Raw genomic sequence first — 19659 nt, forward strand, 5'->3', positions numbered from 1 at the left:
TAGTTAGTTTTAAACCCAGTAGACTTCATTGAACCATTTGTGTGAAATGGTATCATTTATATGCTTTGGGGGACATTTGATTACAATTGGTGTTAGGCAACTGAGACAGCTGGGTGAAAGAACACACATTAGAGATAAGCCAATACCAACTTTTTTAGGAGATGGGTCCAATTATCTCTTACAAAATTCCAGGCTAATTGCTGTCCCTTTGGACTTCTAGCAATTGCATGAAGAAGAGATGCCAAGTCCTGTGTCTTGATAATCTTTCCTTCCATTCCTAGATCAATTAATCTGAAGAAATAAAAACCACATGAATTTTCATGGCAGGTGATATGTAATGATAATTAACTCACACTACCAATATATTAAAAGAATAGGTGAGAAAGAGGCATGATAAAATATAATTGACCAAAAGAGTAATAAATTCTCTACTGGCTAACATTTTTAATGTTCTAGTTAAACTTTTACTTTTTTCTAGCAGTAATTTTATTCACTTACTATTTCAAATAACTTTGATAAGATTTAAGTATCTTATATACAGGAATGTAGTTTTGCAATAATTTTCCTCCAAGGTTCTGTAAGTAAAACTAAGCCATTTGTCTAGTATCAATCACATGTTTAATAACTACATTTTGCTATTTACATTTTGACAATGTTTTTTTAAGTCAAAGCAATTCAAATCCTGACTTAATTAACATATGCCTTTGAAATTGGTGGCTTAAATTTTAGTGACTTCATTAAATTTGTATCAGTTTACTTTTAACCCCTTAGTTAAAGTAATGCACTTACTTCATTAACTTTTCCTGGTGTTTGCTGGTTGACAATGCATACAGAATTTTGTTTTTTTCAGCACCTGACATTGACAGTTCATATTGCTCCAAAAGGTAATTCCATCCTGCCGTTGTCTGAGCACCCACAGAATACACAATCTTTAAAACATCTGTTGGGATACTGCAATATTAAGCACAAAAGTAAAGAAAAATGTTTTATGAAAGAAAGATTATTTTTTCTTATTATGATTTAAAATTGCTATAACAGAATCACCCCTGACTTATTCCCAGTAAATAGCATACTAAACCTTTTTTTCTGCCAAACTTTTATAAAATTATTTTATGTAATTTTACTTTGCAGATTATTTGTGAGTTTTCCTAATGATGACAAAATGTTAGCAGGAAAAGTAATCATAAAATTTTAACTTGCACAGAGGAATAAATAAAGAGGTGATTTCTGGAATATAAGAGCACTGGTTTAAACAGAATTCTGTCATTAAATAACCTGTATTGGTGCTATGTAATTTTTATAAAAATGATTACTTGCTGCTTTGAAGTCACATTAAGAGTGTATTCTAATAGGCCTATCTGGGGGTCATTTTACAATTCTGTAAAAGTAATCAGATGCAATCATATTATTTTCTATCCACCTAAAGAAGACACAACACTTTTGGGGTTTTATTAGCCTATAAGATATTAACTAGTTTTAACTTTAATTCATTCTATGATTTTTAATTCCAAAAATAGTTAGATCAATAATATCTGATATTCATAGTGATGGCTTGGAAAAACCACAACACAGAGATGTTGGGATGAGGCTGGAAATTTGCATTTATCATACAGCAACCATATAGTAGGGATTGCACTAGTCTTTGTGCACTTTATATTACTGTCAAAGCTACCCAGTGAGATGGTTATACTAATTTTTAAAAAGTGGAATTAATCTTAGAAAGGTTATATAACTTGCTTAAAGGTGACATAACTAGCTATTTTGGAGATAAGTTTTAAACCTGTGATTCTAATGCTTGTGAATTTCCACTAGACATACTTAAATATCCCAAGTGCCATTTGAATCATAAAACAAAGATTAAGTAATTAAATTCTAATCCACATTGCTATGATTTTAGTGTACTTGTCTGTATAATTTTATGAAAATTGGTAATGAATACATTTTAAGTTCCTTGTAGATAGAACACATAGTAGTTTTGTCCACTACTCAACCCTTAACAATTACAGCAGTGCCTGGCATATAAGTGAAATGCAAAGTATTATATTTTTAATTCATGAATGAATAAAGTAATTAATTAAGTAATCAATCTATGTAAGGAATTCTTCATTAGGATTAATACTAATGGTCTTAAAGTTTAGCAAAAAAAACCAACCCCACAATATTTAATTATGTGTTCTTGATTATAAGCATAAATGAGCTTTACCCAGAATATTTTCACAGGCATAGCATCCTACTCAACTCGTGGAACCATCATATCTAGTGTACATGGGTTACTGCGGGTGAGGTCATCCCTCTTATGCCTAGCATAAACACAATAGTAAATAGTATTCTATTATGTTATGGGGCAGCAGGATGTTTACATTTTAGCCTTACTCATAACAACCAATCAAAAAGAAGAGAAAAATAGAGCTAAAGATTTTAGGAGTAAATCATAAAGAGCAGAAAAGTCCCAAAAGAAGAAAACTGGAATTACTTTTTTTTTTTTTAAGGAATAATTTGCCCAGCCGGCTTGGCTCAGTGGTTGTGTATTGACCTATGAACCAGGAGGTCATGGTTCGATTCCTGGTCAGGGCACATGCCCAGGTTGCAGGCTCCATCCCCAGTGTGGGGCATGCAGGAGGCAGCCAATCAATGATTTTCTCTCATCATTGATGTTTTTATCTCTCTCTCCCTCTCCCTTCCTTTCTGAAATCAATAAAAAAATACATTTTTTAAAAGAAATATTTCAAAAACTTGCTGAGATTTAGTTACGTGGACAAAAGTTATGATAGCATATCATAGCAATTTTATACAGGAAAAAATGACATCATTTCATAACATGGTACTAAAATGGTGAATTTTTTCTTCTATTAAAAAAATGAATCTCCTTTAATTTACATAAAGATTTGATTTCTCAAAACATCCAACTCCAGAGTTGGAGTTTTAACAATAACAATATAAAACCATGTGTTGGTCAGAAATCAAGGCTTACATTGAAATGATCACAGGCAGAGTCTTTTAGTGCCTATGAGTTGCAGCCACATAATTGAAGTGCAATATAATACCCTTGATCATGGGGCATCTTTCTCATTTCTACTAACCATGAAATCAATTTTGCTACCATGTACATTCTTTAAATGGCTCAACTCATTCGTTTCCCATCGAAGTGGGAACTTGGGGCCAAGGCTTGGTCTGTGGTATTGGTTAATGAGGAAGTAAACACATTTTTTTTAAAAAAGGCCACCCCCCTCTTCTTTCACAAGTTTCCTCAAATGATCACTGAGGTTTTAACTGCATATACATTTTACATTGCTTTTTATCTTTAAAGGGCATCAGTTTTGGAGATGGGTGTCCCTCTGCTCCCACAGTCTGGCTATCTTTCTGGTACCATGTCAATGTTTATTTAGCTCTCCTCTATAGAGACTTAAACCTCACTTTCCACAAAATCTATTGAGCACTTACTACGTGAGAGCATGAAACAAGAGTATATAATTCTCAGCATGTTTTTTTTTCTATCTTTACTAAAAGGTTTTAGCTCTATTGTCCTGCATGATCAAAGACGTTTACATTAGTGGAAGAAACAACCTGGCTCGGCTGGCATGGCTCAGTAGTTGAGCATTGACCTATGAACCAGGAGGTCATGGTTCGGTTCCCAATCAGAGCACATGCCTGGGTTGTGAGCTCGATCCCCAGTGTGGGGGCTTGATTCTCTTTCATTATTGATGTGTGTCTCTCTCCCTCTCCTTTCCTCTCTGAAATCAATAACAAAATATTTTTTTAAGTGGAAGAAACAAAGAATAGGACAGAAGTCTAGATGTACTTTAATTTCCCACTGGATTCCATCCACTGAGAGAAGAGGTCAGTTGCCTTCCGAATGCAAGGAGCATGGTTCAGGTCACAGGCCAGCTTCAACAGGGTGGAGCGGAGCATCCTGTCCCAGGTGGAGCCCTCATCGCTCCAGCTTTGTGTGTCAATCACTGGCTTGAAATACCGGAGAAGGTAATGCTGCAGAAAGCACAGGATGGTTTACAGAGAGGCTAAATTTAGTTCTTAACTAAATTTAACCACAGCTCTGACCCATCTAAAGGCTCAATGCTAAACTATCTGCATGAACCTTTCCCAAAACACAGAACTACTTATATTTCTCTTCTCTTTTTTTCCTGGCTCCAACCCACCATGCTTAAGAAACAAAGGTAGTTTCTCCATTAAAAATATGATTTAATTTCCTCTTTGAGAGGGACCTATCAACTGATATAAGATAAAATCACCTTAGGAGTGATGTTTTTGCTCATGATCCTAGTCCGACTCTTAGAATGGTGATGACAAGAAAGAAGGGGCATCCACCCATTAGGTACTGTGGTGTTAATCGTGCTATCAGCCAGTATCCTCAGCTTCTCAAAAATTTAACTCCAAGAGTCCACACAAAACAGACCAAGTCTCACTGATCCTCCAGACACTGTGTACTTACTTAATGAATTTTCCGAACGTAATACAAACCTTAAGGTTTTCAGTGACATCTGAGATATTGCGTCTGTCCATCATGTGGTAAAACAATTCTAAGTATCCCAGACCTTTGAGCAGTGCAAGGCGGCTTGTTTCATGTGGGAGATAGCGGGTCAGGTCGAGAGCTTTGTCTAGGGTCAACCTTCCTGCACTGAGGAATAAAACAAATGTCGGTGGTTTGTGTATATCTTTCAGTTCTTAATATTAACTATGATATAGAGAGCCATAACAGAAGTTCATTATAGCCAGTCCATTTGGTTTAAATCCTAGCTGTGCCACTCACTAGTTGTGTGATCTTGGGAAAATTACCTAGTCTCTCTGGGAATCAATTGCCTTCCTTATACAATGGGGAAACTGAAACTAGAAAGAAATGAAATTAAAGAGAACCAACTTCTGTTGTGACTTCACTCTTCTGACACGCTGCTTTAAACAAACTAATGGAAAGTTTCCCCAAATTTTTGTCTAAAGACAGAGGGCTGGACCATATGGTCTGCTGTGTTTTATAAAACACAAATCCACATAATGCCATTATTCCTTTTCACATGTGTAAGCATCATAATCTAGAGTGCAGTTGACACCCTTGAGCATCAGCAACAAAAGAAACTGGCTATTGTTTTCTATGATCACCGTTTTATAAAGAATGTTTAACACATAAAAATTACTTTATATTAATCCTGGGTTTTTTTTGGCCAAGACTACTTTATTTTTCACTAAGACAAATACCATTATTAGAAAACTTTATATATGCCTACATTAAAAAATGTTAATCTTAATACTCATTTAAAAGAGATTCCTTTTCTTTTTATACTGTACTCTCTATATATAAAAGCCTAAGTGACCGTTACAACTGAATGACCGGAATGACTAGGAAGACTGGTCAACCAGTTGCTATGATGGCACTGACCACCAGGGGGCAGATGCTCAATGCAGGAGCTGCCCCCTAGTGGTCAGTGTGCTTCCACAGCCAACCTCCTGTGGCCAGCCAACCTCCCCTGGTCCTTCCCCCGGGCCAGCCGGCCCCCATTGGCCCCTGGTGCTAAATCATTTGTGGATGACCTGCTTCCTTCTGGGTCAGGGTTTTGTACATAGCAGAGCAGCTCTCTCTCTGCAATCTATTGAAAGTCAGCCCTCAACACAAGGTTTGTCTCGCTCCCATCCTCTCCCTTCCTCAGGGGCTGTCCCTCGCCCCACCCCCATATGCATAAATTCATGCACCAGGCTTCTAGTTGTTTAATAAAAATCCAGCTCCTCACCACCTGCACAAAACGTTATCTGAATGTTTTTTTACCTTAAAGATTAAACACATGTATAAGCATACACTTCAACCCAACAGAAAAAATCTGTATCTACTTAATTGTATATAGTTTCAGCTAAATGGTATCTTTGTGGAAATACAACCATATTCTTATGGAAGCAATTTGGGGCTCTTTTTTTTTTTTTAAAGGTGTGGGGCTAAGAGAAACAAATAGTTTTTCTGTAAGGAAATTAAAGTTGTCATTTTAATTCCACTCAACTCAACTCAAAGTCTTAAATTATGTTTATAAAGTATGAAAATCCAATTAAAATACACATCTATTCGTGGGTCAAATTTTGTCTCCAAACTAAAAGTGATCACTGATTACTTCCTTTAACTCTTAAATAGATATTTCATAGAATAGGGAAGGAAGAGATATATATTACCAAGGGAGTCTAGCAAGTAAAAATGTTTAGACTTATTATGAGAGTTTTAAATTGTCTCCTTATACAATTAATTTTATTATTATAAAAGTAATATAAATAAATTACAAAATAATTGGAAATTAGTGAAGAGGGGGGAAATACTTACAATTTCACTACCCTACACATTTACTAACAGCACTGGAATATATCCTTCTGGTTTTGTTTTGTTTTTCCCTCCACGTTTAGTTTATTTTTTCCTATGTAGTTAAAAGCATAACAATACACAAACACATATTTTAAATGCATTTTTTTCAACTTCACATTATTTGAAATGCATTTTTCTATGCTGTCACCTCCTCTTCCTATTCAACACATGATCTTTTAGACAATGTATATTAGGTAATACTAATAATGCTAACAGCTGACACTTATTGGGCAGGTACTGTGCTTGGTGTTTTATCTGCCTTATTGTATGCAATCTTCAAAACACCTGTGCAATAGATATTATTATTTAGATCTGGAGTTTTAAAGACTAGGAATGTTTTAAAGACTAGAAAATTTAGGCTTAAAACAGTTAAATTACTTGCCCATGTTAAACAATAAGTGAGGAGGTAGTTTTTGAATTTATCTGTTTTAAACCAAAATTTACTCTTAATTAACTTCATTAACCTGTTCATTTAGTGAAGAAAAGAAAATTGCTTTTCCATTGATACATCAGTAACTGTAGTGTTCTTTCTGCTAAATTTAGTCTACCCAAACATCTATAGGTTAGAAACAGCAAAAAAGACTTGGCTACTAATGGAAAGATTGGCCTTCATTTGCTGAATTGTCAATATTCTTCATCCTTTCTAGTCTTAAATTTTTAATCTACTTTTATGCAATCCGTGAGTCTCTCCTTTGAGCAGACAAACCTTCAACTAACAAGAAATAGCCTACTAGTTTGTTATGCATCTACTCAAATGAAGGATGGTGCTTTCTTCTAATCCTAGCCTTCGATGTGCTCTAATGCTGTGATGTTCCTGAGACCCATGGGGCTGAGGATTGAACATTCAAACCTTTCTCTTTTCTAATTTAGGAGGTCAGTTGTATGGAGGAGAAGCTTTGTCTGAGAAATGTCCTGCTGGTTGTTTTTACTCAAGTTGACCTAAATAAACATCTGAAAGGAAATAATATGTCACACAATAAAATGAGTAATTCTCAGAAAAGGAAAAGTTACAATGCACAATACTTCACCTGATCCCTACATTTTTTTTCCCATTGGCCATCTTATGATCTGATTTTTCCTACATATTATTCATTGAGGATAAATGGGAAAGGAAAGGAAATACTTTGTCTTTCCAGGAAAGTCTAAAAAGAAATAAACATAAGAAGCCAATTCTTCCTTCATTTCCCTTCCAATTTTACATTAATTTCTCTATTGTGAGCACAGTAATGAATGGATTATTGTACTAAACTAAAATCTCACTTAAAATTGTAAAGGTTAAGACTATATTTATACTTTTTGTCCAGCAGATTACATAGGTATTTGGTGAAACAGCAAGCTACTAGCATAAACAAATTTTAAATCTGGGGTTAAAAGCGTAAGTGCCTAGAGGTTTCACCCTACTAGTAAGTGAATGAATCAAGCCATTCATGTGTACTGTCTGGGACTTGGGCATATGGAAGAGTGCAGGCCTGGCCTACAGGGGATCTTCCTACTGCACCCTCCTCTATGGTTGCCCTGTGAGAATGAAGGTCCAAAGTTGCCAAACCTTCTCATTTTTAAAGAGATTCCAGAAGTCAGGATTTTTATATGAAATTCTTCACATTTTAAAATATTGGATTAAACATCTAAGCTTGTGTGTGCCAAAATACCTTATCAGTGGGTAGGCTTTGGCCTAATGGCCAGTATTTGGCTTCTGTTCAGGTCCATATCATATGAATGATAAAACAAGGAATGTTGGATTTTGAAATCAGCATATCTGGTTATGAATCAGTTATTTCCTGTGAAATCAGATAAAATTTTACATTACCTTACTAGCTGAAACGCATCGTGGATCAGACCTGTTCTGTCCTTAGGTCTGAGAAGTGTGTGGTTCTGATTCAGCTGTTGAATGAGTTGGTCCCATCCATGCCCCTCATAGTGAACAATATAGTAGCCATTTGAGTTCACATTGAATTTCACCCAGTTGGTATTTTCAGGTAAATCCAGAATATCTGAGAGGAGGAAATTGGCATAGGCATTTCATTATCAGCATATACCCCAGGAACATCTCCAAAACTGTTGGTTTCTATACTATTATTAATAAATCAATAAGAAGACAAAGTTTTGGAAGAGTCATGATGCTATTGATTTTCATAGTCTACTGGATGGTTTCTGCTGGAAATAATGGTCTTATTAAATTAATAAATAAATTAATTCATATGAAAAGGACTGCTAAATTTGTTCTCAAAAACAGTCGATGCAGGTCTAAGAGGCATGCAAGGGCCCAATGAGCCAGATGATGAGCATGACTGGAATTTGGCTTGATTTATTGGTGGCCATGTCTCCAGGTTTAGTTACTAGCCATTGAAATATGTATATGTAAATGGTTGATCCACTATTTCAGTCCTTATTTAGCGTGAAATAAGGACTCCAGGTTGAATATGATGTTATGATGGAAACTCTCTCAAATTTCTGTGAAGTGTTTAAGGAAAAATTGAAATATTAAGTGTTTTTAATATGACAGACATTATACTTGGTGATAAAATAGCATTATCATATTATCTTGATAACTGCGAAGGCTAGGCCTCATTTAAAATAAGATAAAAAAATTGAAGCTCAGGAAGAGTTAAACATTTTTCTTAAGGCCACACATCTAATAGATGACAGAATGATTATATGAATCCACAGTCAATAAATTCCTAAGTGTATGCTTTTTTCTACTACACGTTTGCCTCATGGTTTCACAGCTGGATTTAGGTATTAAAAGGCAAGACAGGATGCCATCATTTCTTGATATAAATACAACTTATTTCTGAATGCTAAAAGCACAAGATGTTCTTTCTGTAACTAGTATATGGATAAATGAGAAATTCCCCAAACTTAAATTTTTATTAGTAGTATCTTTCCTCCAAATAGTTCAGAACATATTTAATTTCAGAATTGAAACATATGTTTGGCTAATCAGTTCATTACCTGTCTTTGATTTTAAAATGTGTCTGTGAATCACATTAGAGGAACTCGTGGAGTAGGTCAATGGGATGTGCCAAAGGTACCTATGTCAGAAAGTAAAGACCATTACAAATTAAATAAATGACTATTTCAATTTTCACATTGTCAGATTCAGATAAGCTGTAAAAGGCACTAAATGCCCATCCTTTACATTATCAGGGGCCTTATAAATTTTATTGGCTAAGACTAGCAGACCCTTGGGCATGCAATGATTCTTCCAAGAAGAAGAATTGAAGGTGTAGCAACATATAACTAGTTGAATTCTGTCACAATTACCTGTGCCATTTGCTGTATAAATCTCATACCATAATAAGTTTTGCTAATTGTTTTCTATAAAAAAGAAAAAAAATCCAGTCTTCCTTTCATATTTTTAAAACCTCAGACAGCCTGATACTAATGCAAATAACTGAATCAAAGCTGTAGGAAGAAGCCTTAAGAAGTCTAGATCTTATTCCAGTATGACCTTCCACTTATCCTTTTGCTCAACAAAGCTAACCACATCCAACTGCCCATCTGCTAAGTGACTGTAAGTGGCCAACAGTTTAGGAACTGCAGGTCAGCAAGTCCAGAGAGCAGAAAAGCAGCATGGATAGAAGCCTCAGTTACTTTCCAATGGTCCTACTATGTTAAATAACAGAAACTGGCTATTTTTTTCCTCACTGACTTTCTAGAAACTTCCAGAATTTACTTCTTTAACACATTAAGCCATATTAACCATAGTAATCCAGCACATGTGAAATTATGGGTTTGAAAGCACTAACAGGTATACAATGGAAAGGAGAGAGTCCTCAAAATATATAAAATTAAAGGACACAATATACACAGACTCCATCTAGGAAAGGGTCAGAAAGGAATTATCTACCTGTTAACCCACAGAGTACAGATAATTAACAAAGCAATTGAAATATTTACACAAAAAAGGGTAAAAATGGACACATAGATATTGCTAAGACTTAATGGAATAATTCCTGGATGAAATCTTAGCTCTGGAAGAAAGGGATGTTTCCAGATAAACATATCTTGGAATAAAAAGAGGGAGATTAGCATTTCATAAGTTTGAATAGGCATGAATCAGAGAATAATCATTTTAAAACAGTAATCTAAAAGCTGCCATAGGAAGAGGAAAAATACAGGTCATTGTAGATCTTTGTAATTCTGGATCATCCACACTATTGAACTCTCTCGTGACATTTTGATAAGTTACAAAATTGTGAGTCCTGAATCAAACATAAAAATTTCCAGGCTGTGTTGCCAAGTTACAAATTATCTAAGCTCTGTGAGGTTCAGACTTCAGAAGAACATACAGAAAAACAGAAAACTGTGTCTCAGAGAAGTAGCATAAACGTTGCTGTTGGGTTGGGAATAGGTAACTGATGAAACAAAAGGAGAAAATATTCGCTTTCTATGTGCATATTCCACCTGGTATATGCTAAAGACCTTGAATTTGCTTCTGATTCTCAGAAAAATTCTAAAATTGTTATTCGACAGCTAGATCTTTAGAAAAAAGAAATAATAATCATAAGAGGCGGTACAGAGTCACTTGGATTGTTTCATTTTAAACGAACCTAATTCCTCTTGTTAATAGGCTAATAGATCAGAGCACAGTGTTGTGTTTTCTCAGGATAGACTGGTGAACAAGACAGGGTGGTTAATTGGATTTGCTTTAATTATCACCAAGGACAGCATATGTTTTAAGACATAACATTTACAGTCTATTACTGAAAATAAAAAGGCAACAGGAGGTCTTAGCATTTAATTAATCACATGGGGAATATCTTTTCCGATGATTTGTATGGCTGTAATAACACTTCCTAGGTATAGGCCAGTCACGCAACTTATTAAGGCCCAGAAATCTAGTACTGAAAAGAGTGAGGAGATGTTATAATGGAAATATAATCGACCACCTCTGCATCAGAACTGAGTTTCTAAAGGTGGCTGCATTAGCACGCGGAAGGCAACGGTGAACAACACCGCCTGGGCCACCTGCAGCTCTTTAAATGTGATCAAGGCTAGCTGAGGCCTTGGATCCCTGTGCGAGAGAGCAGCCCGCGGTCGCCAGAGAAGCTGAAAGGAAGTTAATGCCACATCGAGCAAACTGAGCTGAGGTACATGAGACCGACAGAAGACAAGCAGCCACCTTTCCTGCAGGGCCCTCCATGCAGGGTCCTCTTTGAACACCCCGCTCAGGAAGCGCTCCTGTCGCAGTCTGAGCGAACGTCCTTCTCGCTCAACCACCACGAGGGGGATTCCTTTCTGCAGAGTCCACGTAGCCATCATCTCTTTGACCTCCACATCTTCCCCCTGAAAGGTGAGCTGAAAGGACAAGTGACTGTGGTTAAGACAACACAGAGGAGAGAAAACTAAGAGAGATGAGAAACTTAGGGCCCCTGGGATGCCAGAAACCAGGCTGGGGGAGGAGGGCGGCCTGGGGCTGCCTCTGGGCGGAGCGATGCGGGGACTGGACTGGGCTGCTCTCAGCAAGGCACCTGAGGGAGGGATGTGAGCGGGAGCTTGAGGGTTAGCACACACATGGCGGGGAAAGCCAAGAGGAAGGGTTTGAGGTTGGAGCCTTCCTCCTGCTCCCTTTCAAAACAACACGAAAAGAAACACCTCTCCATTTTGGTAGCGGTGGAACCCAGGGTGGGTGGCCTAGGAGAGAAAGGGCTTCCTTTAAGGGAAGCTTTAAATGTTCTAACAGAACCGTGTATCAACAGAGGTATATTCAATGGAGAACAAAACCTCTAGCTTCTTAGCATGGCTTTCTGAAAATTGGATGATCCAGAATCTTCCTTTAGAATCCATAATTTATGGGATTACCATGACTGTTAAAAAAAGAGTTTGCTTTGCTGTTGTTGTTGTTTTTGATGACTTTTTTCTCTCTCTCCTAAAGTGCTCCAATAACTCCCCAGAAGTAAACAACAGGACAAGGCCTCAAGAAAGCCAAAAGCCATTTGCTCTATTTCCAAACCTAGCACATCCCGCTTGGCAGTTTTCAGAGCCCAGAGGATGCCAGCGCCTCGGTAAGCACTCAGCGGAATTTAAAGCTGAGATATTTTTAGGCAGCCGTGGGCCTGTGGGAAAGCTGAATTATATCAACAAAAATGTAGTAGTAACAGCACCATCCCCCCTAAATGGCCTGAACATTCCCCCTTCAGTCTGCTTTGTTTCAAGGGAAATCCTGGAGGCTCTCTTCCTCTCCAGTTATTTAAAGGGACCGTTGGGCTCTCTGCACACTCACGCCCGCCAGGTCATGGGCCAGATCTCGTCTGCTCTGTAGATCTCTTTATACTTACTGTGCTGCTTGTCCTCTTGGAATCGGAATAACAAAATCCACCAGATGTAAAATCACCTTCTAAACAACCCTATAAAACAAGAATAAAGAGCACTACCATTTAGGCACTGCCAGTTGACCGAATATGCGTATTAGACATGAATGCAGACATTTACTAGCATAGCTATATGAAAATTTAATTCATCTAGACATTTGATAATGAACATAGCAACTCATGAAATGAATAAAAGGCATCTTCGCAGTGACCATAGGAAATACACAAAGTTAGTTCATAAATTGCTGTATTCCTTATCATGTCCAGATGAATTAAATTTTCATCTATATTCTTAAAGTTTGCTAAAGAAGTTCACCATAGAGGGATAACTGTTTTAGGGTTGAATCAATTTGTTGAATTTTTCTTTCATTTGTTTCCTTTCCCCTGGGAAAAAGGCCATTTGCTTTTAAACTAGGAAAGGTCCTAGTTTATCCATTTATTCTGCATATTACTCATGCCCTTATTTATCATTTAGGCAACTGTGTCTAGTATTAACTTTCTCCTGTCACATCATAAATTCCTTGGCATTGGGGAAAACACCTTTGCTTACCTGGCTATTTCCAATGACTACCATAGTAGCATACATATAATGAATGCACAATAAATTTTGAATTCAGAATTGATATGAGACCTAAGAAAATCACCAGCTTGGCAATCAACCCTTGAAACCAGGATTTAATGCTCTAAGGACAACTGTAGGTGGGAAAAAAGACATATATACTGTCTAAGGCTCTCAAGTGCTATTAAATCACTTTACAAAAAATAACATCAAAGAATTCTTGTGATTTCCAAGTTGCTATGACATGGATTAAAACTGACGTTATGTGACATAATGCTGAGTAAGTTATTTTTAGGAACTTATCATTTGAATACCACAGTTTCATTTGGCATCAGAAGGGGGTCAACTAGAATATAGGTCCTTTAAGAGAAGGTTAAGTAGGAGACTTTACTGATAACTGGGAAGAAACTGTGATGTAATGGAAAGAATGAATACCATATTCAGAGTCAGAAAACAGATTTTAAGCACTGACTCCATCATTCACTTGGTATATGATCTTAAGCAAATCTTCCCCTTAGTATTAGTTTTCCTAACTGTACAAATGGGGTAAGAATGCCTACCTTCCCTTCCTGATATGATTATAAGCATAATGAGACAAAAATTAACATAGCAGTATTCACAATTGGCTTTTATATATCCTCTTATTCTTGGCTAAATTTCTCCTTTAATTTCCCCCACACTACTACACACACTAAAGACAGATAGAACAAGTAGAGTTCAACCTTAAAATTTGGGCAGAGAAGATTAGGTATTATTTAATAGGAATTACAAAGTCATTAAATATTTTGGAAAACGGGGGATAAAAGTGTATGGTTAACCACAGCAGGGAAACCAAAGAGAAGGAGGTCAAGTGCCAAACCCCTATGGCTAACCCAGTGTGGCATCCCAGTTTAGTATGGAGCCAGAGGAAAAAGGAAGGTGCTGTCTTCTAAGGACCCTGGTAGTGTGGCAAGTGGAATAAATATTTGTTGACTGACAATGTAACTATTTATAACCTTCATAATTAGCCTCTCAGCTTATAGGCTTAACAGCCTGCTGTAACCCAACATTTGACTTACATTTGACATGCTTCTCCACAAATCATCATTCTTAGCATTTCGATAGCTGAACTTCTTTAAGTAGTGAATAATTCCTTTCCGAAATTTCTCCTCACTCAAGAAATCCTTGAGCATATTTAAAATACAAGCTCCCTAAAGATAGAGAAAGAAAAGAATATATAAAGGAAAAGAGTATGATATATTTTTTTAGTGTGACATCTTTTTAAAGGAAGCTTAATTTTATAGAACTCACATAATGTCTGAAAAATGAACAGCAAATAAAATAAAAAGTAAAACAGGTGACAGTAACCCGGCAGCACCAACTTAAGCTGTTAATTTTATAGGCCGCCTTATAGTTCTCCTGAAAACAGAGTTTCCACTGCCCACAGCATTTACTACCTTGTTGTAGGAAATTGTATCAAACATTTCCTGTATTTGAGTAGGAGTTTTTGCTTGATTGGAGATAGGATGGGATGAATTTAGTGAGTCTCTTTTAATTACTTCAAAACATACTTCCAAAAAATAGTCATCCTAAACAGAAGAGAACAATTTTTTCAATTTCAATTTGACATTTTCAAAGCAATAGAAAACATACTAGGTTTAGTAAGATGTTCTTAGAAGTAAGTATTCAATTAATATTTCTGACACTTGATTATAAGTTTCTTTCCCCCTATATACTTCCCTTTCAACAATTCTCTACTCATAAAGGCATAAATCCAACATCCCCTCAGATATGTCATGAATGTTTACCAGCTACCAAGCCTTTGGATACAGAACTAAAACTAATGGTTCCCATTAGTGAACACTTGCTACGTGCCAGGAACTTACATCCATCATCTGCCATCCTTTCAACACCCTGCTTGGGAGATACACTATATGCATTTTATAAGCGAGACTATGTGAAGCTTAGTCTATGTGAATAAAACATGTATTCATCACATAGCAATAAGACACTGACTTTGAATCCATGTCTCTCTATATCATACTAAACCAATGCCTACTCCAAAGCATCATTTGATAATTATTAACCAGCTTGATGTGGTGTTTAGAACCCCTGTGTCTATAAAAAGACAATTTTGAAGAAATCTTTTTTTTTTTTTTTGTAAGAGGACATTTATTGGGTAAATTACAGAGGTAGACAAAGTAATTCCTAGAAGGGCCCTTGGAGCTTGGGAGTGAGGAAGCGAATGGTAACACGCCTGGGGCAGGGAGGGGGAAGGGAAAGGGATAGGCAAGGGCGTGCTCCCTGAAGGGAGAGCATTGAAGAAATCTTTTTTATACATTTTGGGGAAGTGAATAATAGGCCCTTTGTAAATTCTAGAGGATCGTGCCCCCAGTCATGCCTAATTCAGGTTACATGCCAAGAACTCTGCACAGGACCTATAGCCATGGGCATTGTCTTATCCTATATCACTGTACATGAGCAGTGAAATTTCTTCCTCTCACTCCACATACACACATGAGTATTTGTGCTATTGGAGTTCTCTGTCCAAAATTTTTTTGGTTGGGGAATTTATGTTTTGGGCTGAATAGTATGCCCCTCTCCAATTTCTAAGTTGAAGCCCTAGTCCCCAGTATGTGACTGTGTTTGGAAATAGGGCCTTCACAGAGGGGACAGGATTAAAATGAAGCTGTAGGGTGGGCCATAATCAAACCTGACTCGTGTCCTTATAAGAAGAGGAAATTTGGACACACAGAGAAACACCAGAGGAAAGACTATGTGCAGATACAGCAAAAAAGGAGGCCTCTGTAAGCCAAGGAGAGAGGTCTCAGAGAAAACCAAACCCGCCGAGACATTGATCTCAAACTTCTAGCCTCCAGAACTATGAGAAAGTAAATTGCTGTTGTTTAAGCCACCCAGTCTGGTATTTTATCATGGCACGCCTAGCAAACTAATACAGTTTGCTTTGTATATCAAACAAAACATCATAGGCTCAAAAACACCATGCTATATTGTTTTTCTCTTTAGCATTCACAAAAATTTTAACAGTAAATCGACGATTGCTTAGGGCACATGGCATGACGTACAAAACTGTGAACTTACGAATTGTAGCTCTGGATATGTAGCATTAACAGAGATAAGTTCCATGTACTTTGCAAAACCCTCATTGAGCCAAATGTCATTCCACCATTCCATGGTAACCAGGTTGCCAAACCACTAGGAGGTAAAAACTCCATGTTATTCAAAGTAAAAAAAATACAGGTAATTATTAACTCTGGCAAAAAAAATATAATGGATGCCAATTTCCTTCTTTTAGTAAATAAGGCCTTTCCTCTATCTTTGCTACCCTTTTCTCTCTGGACAATTTCCTTCTACCTTTTGCATCTCATGGCGCATATAAAATAATTAAAATTCTGTGGCACACACAAAATATATTTTTTGCCAATCGGACAAAGAATAGGTATAATTTTGATTCATTCAGACCTGACGGCTATTGTATTGGTTGTCGTCACTTTTTAATTTGATAATCTAAGGGAGAAGAGGTCAATGCCCCCGACTAAATAGTCAAGTTTTGCATGTTTTGAAAGTTCTTGCGACTCACCAGTGTTATTCAACTGAGTTCCCTGCCTTTTTGTCTCACTACCACATTTTTGCTTGCTTCACTTTTCTTTTGTGTTCCCATTGCCTCCAGCTCTCCAATTTTCATTCTATCCTTTGAATACTTCCTAGCGATTACATTTACTATTCTGGAAGAAAATAAAACATTTTTTTTGGGGGGGTGGGCGTTGTTTGTGTCTTGCACAACAACTATAATCTCAGCTTATCTTTGATATATGGTGAGGTCTAAGGAAAAATATAAGCCAAAATGTCCTTGGTTAAGTTACCTCTTTATTTTACTAGTAGGTACTTAAGAGAATTCCAAGAGTTCATTTAGGACATTCAAATTGTTACTTAGTATTACTGATGAGCATATTTGGTGTTAACCTCTGCCCTGACATTTCCAGGCATTAACTTGGCCACTAAAGTGAATAAACGTCTAAGATTTTAACTATGTACATAAAATAAAAAGGATGATTAAGGATAATCTAAATAGAATTCTACCATTGACCTATATTCGATCTGTAGTTTTACATATTACTATTTTTGTGTCCTTTTATATTTTATTTATTTATTTAGCCTATATACCCAATACAGTGCATCTAGTTTATCTATGTTAGGATTGAAGTCTCCAGGAGGATAGGAAACTAAAAGATTTTAAGATCCAGAAGAGCCTTGTTACAGTTATAGAGAAGAACAGCTACATCTGTAGCTTTTAGAAAATGTTTGAGCTCTATTCCTTTTTTGATGACCCTCAGATCATTTTGCAAGTGGGCACCAATCTTCCCAAGGACATTTGTGAGAAGGGACAGGTGGTGTTTCCTCAATTGTAGAAGTGATGAATATGAGAAATGCAGGTTGAGCTGATTCTGGCCACTTTTTTTAGTTGGCAAGAGTGGTTTGCTTCTTCATTCATTCAACGAGTATCTATTGAGAACCTATGTTCCTGGTACCAAGCCATATGTTAGAAATGTGAATGCATATAATACAGCCTCTGTCTCAGTACAAATGATGGAGGGCAACCAGCAGACAGATAAATGCAATAAAGCATTATGGGTGCCATGATCAATGTCTGTACAAGGGACAGAGGGTTCCAGCAGGAAAGAATCAGTTCTGCTTGGAGAGTTTGTAGATTAGTTCGGAAATGATTCATTTCCTGAGTCTTGCAAGTGGTCTTGGGTATGTTGGGAGTGGTGTGTGCTCTGGGCAGATCAGTAGGAGCAAAATCATAGAGCAGCAACACAACCTAGCATGTTCAGGAAATGGCAGTGGTCTGGGATGGCTAAAGCTTAGTGTGTCAGTAAGAGATGAGGCTGGAGAGGTGGAGAGGGGCTATCATGGGACCTTGTATGCCATTCTGGGGACCCTTGACTCACCCAGTTGGCACTGGGAGTCTTTGCCAGGGTTTTACACAGAGGAGTGACACGGTCATATGGAGACAAAATGGACAAGCCAAAAAAATTCTAGTGCAGCCTGCTGCTTTAGCCATCCATACACTCTGCATTTCCACAAAGGAGAAGCTATTAAAGGAAAACTCAGAGGGAGCATGGAGCTGAAGAGCTAGAGTTCTCCGACCATTTCCCTATGAACACTGGGTAGAAAGATTAGTAATCCCTAGGCTGAGTTAAGTGCTTTAGAGCTACCAGTGACTAATATCCAAAATCCCTATGATGGGCCAGTGGGGAGATCCTGAATCCGAGAAAACTGCCCACATAGTGCAGTGCAGAGCATGGCTCTTACGTAATTGGGTATTTAGTTTGCTGCTTTAAAAACAACAACACACAAATTAAGACATTATTATGATGATGATAAAAGGTAAACTTAAAAATTAAAAAGAAGAGAAATTACCAGGTTCCATATTGTCATGATATTTACATACATGGTGACAGAATTTCTAGGGCTCTAAATAATTCACTGTGCTACCGGGGATTTTCAGAAATAAATAGAGTAGAAATGGTCTCTGATATCTATAGTATTAGTTTTTTGGCTCCATATTTGTGTGTAAGACAGTGTCAATAAGTGGGCCTTGGAAATCTTACTCTGCAAGAAATGGTAGCAGTAGTAGTGGGCATTATCATCATTAATAACTTACACTAATTGAGGGCCTACTATATGACAGGCACAGACATCTCTAATCCTCACAATAATTTCAAGAAGCTTGATTTTGGAATATCACAGTACTAGGGCTATAAGAAAAAAATATATTTAATAGAAATCTCTTTTTTTGTAGGGTTTCCAATTCTGTGTTTTATGAATTTGCATAGTTGCCACCCTTCACTACTAAATGACATTTGAAGGGTCTACCCTGAAGGGTTTTAGAAAAATAAAGTGATCACTTCTCTCATGATAAAATTCCTATGTGAGTCCCATAGTCTAGAGCTGTAGCCCTCTGCTACTTGACATATTGTGTCTAGTTTGGTAATCCATAAGGTCCCCTCTAGAGATAAAATAATACAATTTTATGTTGTTTTAGGAAGATTGGTGGTGTCCTGCATAACGCTCTTTTGAACTGATACTAAAAAAATGTCATGAGTACCAAGTACCTGGTGTGCTAATTCATGGGCTATGACTCTGGTGACCCATAGTTTATCAAAAGCAGAAGAGGTCTTTGGATCAAAGAGTAGTGATGTCTCTTTATATGTGATGAGGCCCCAATTTTCCATGGCTCCGGATCCAAAGTCAGGGATAGCAATTAGATCTAAAACATAAGAACAACCATACTTGATCATTATGGCTTCTACCCCAGAAGTGGGATTTGCTTCCTCCTCAAATACTTTATGATCCTTGCAGTATACATAGCAGACTTTCTAAAAACATCAAGAATATCTTAACATTGACATAGTGTCTTGTAGTTGCACTAAAAA

The 19659-nt window shown here is 37.0% G+C and overlaps 1 protein-coding gene across 2 annotated transcripts in view; it reads right to left on the minus strand.

The window, feature by feature from the left end:
- Positions 1-19659, minus strand: part of ERAP2 (endoplasmic reticulum aminopeptidase 2) — a 38244-nt gene that overhangs the window by 4508 nt on the left and 14077 nt on the right. For both annotated transcript variants that reach the window (XM_079791432.1, XM_079791431.1), the window contains 12 exons: positions 19339-19493; positions 16301-16414; positions 14656-14787; positions 14278-14409; positions 12628-12696; positions 11472-11647; positions 9299-9378; positions 8154-8337; positions 4477-4633; positions 3800-3984; positions 790-951; positions 151-291 (listed from right to left, as the gene is read on the minus strand). In XM_079791432.1, coding sequence (XP_079647558.1) covers positions 151-291; positions 790-951; positions 3800-3984; positions 4477-4633; positions 8154-8337; positions 9299-9378; positions 11472-11647; positions 12628-12696; positions 14278-14409; positions 14656-14787; positions 16301-16414; positions 19339-19493 — 1687 coding nt within the window. The remainder of the gene's footprint in view (positions 1-150; positions 292-789; positions 952-3799; positions 3985-4476; positions 4634-8153; positions 8338-9298; positions 9379-11471; positions 11648-12627; positions 12697-14277; positions 14410-14655; positions 14788-16300; positions 16415-19338; positions 19494-19659) is intronic.

This window comes from Cnephaeus nilssonii (genome assembly GCF_951640355.1).
Source record: "Cnephaeus nilssonii genome assembly, chromosome: 2".
NCBI lineage: Eukaryota > Metazoa > Chordata > Mammalia > Chiroptera > Vespertilionidae > Cnephaeus > Cnephaeus nilssonii.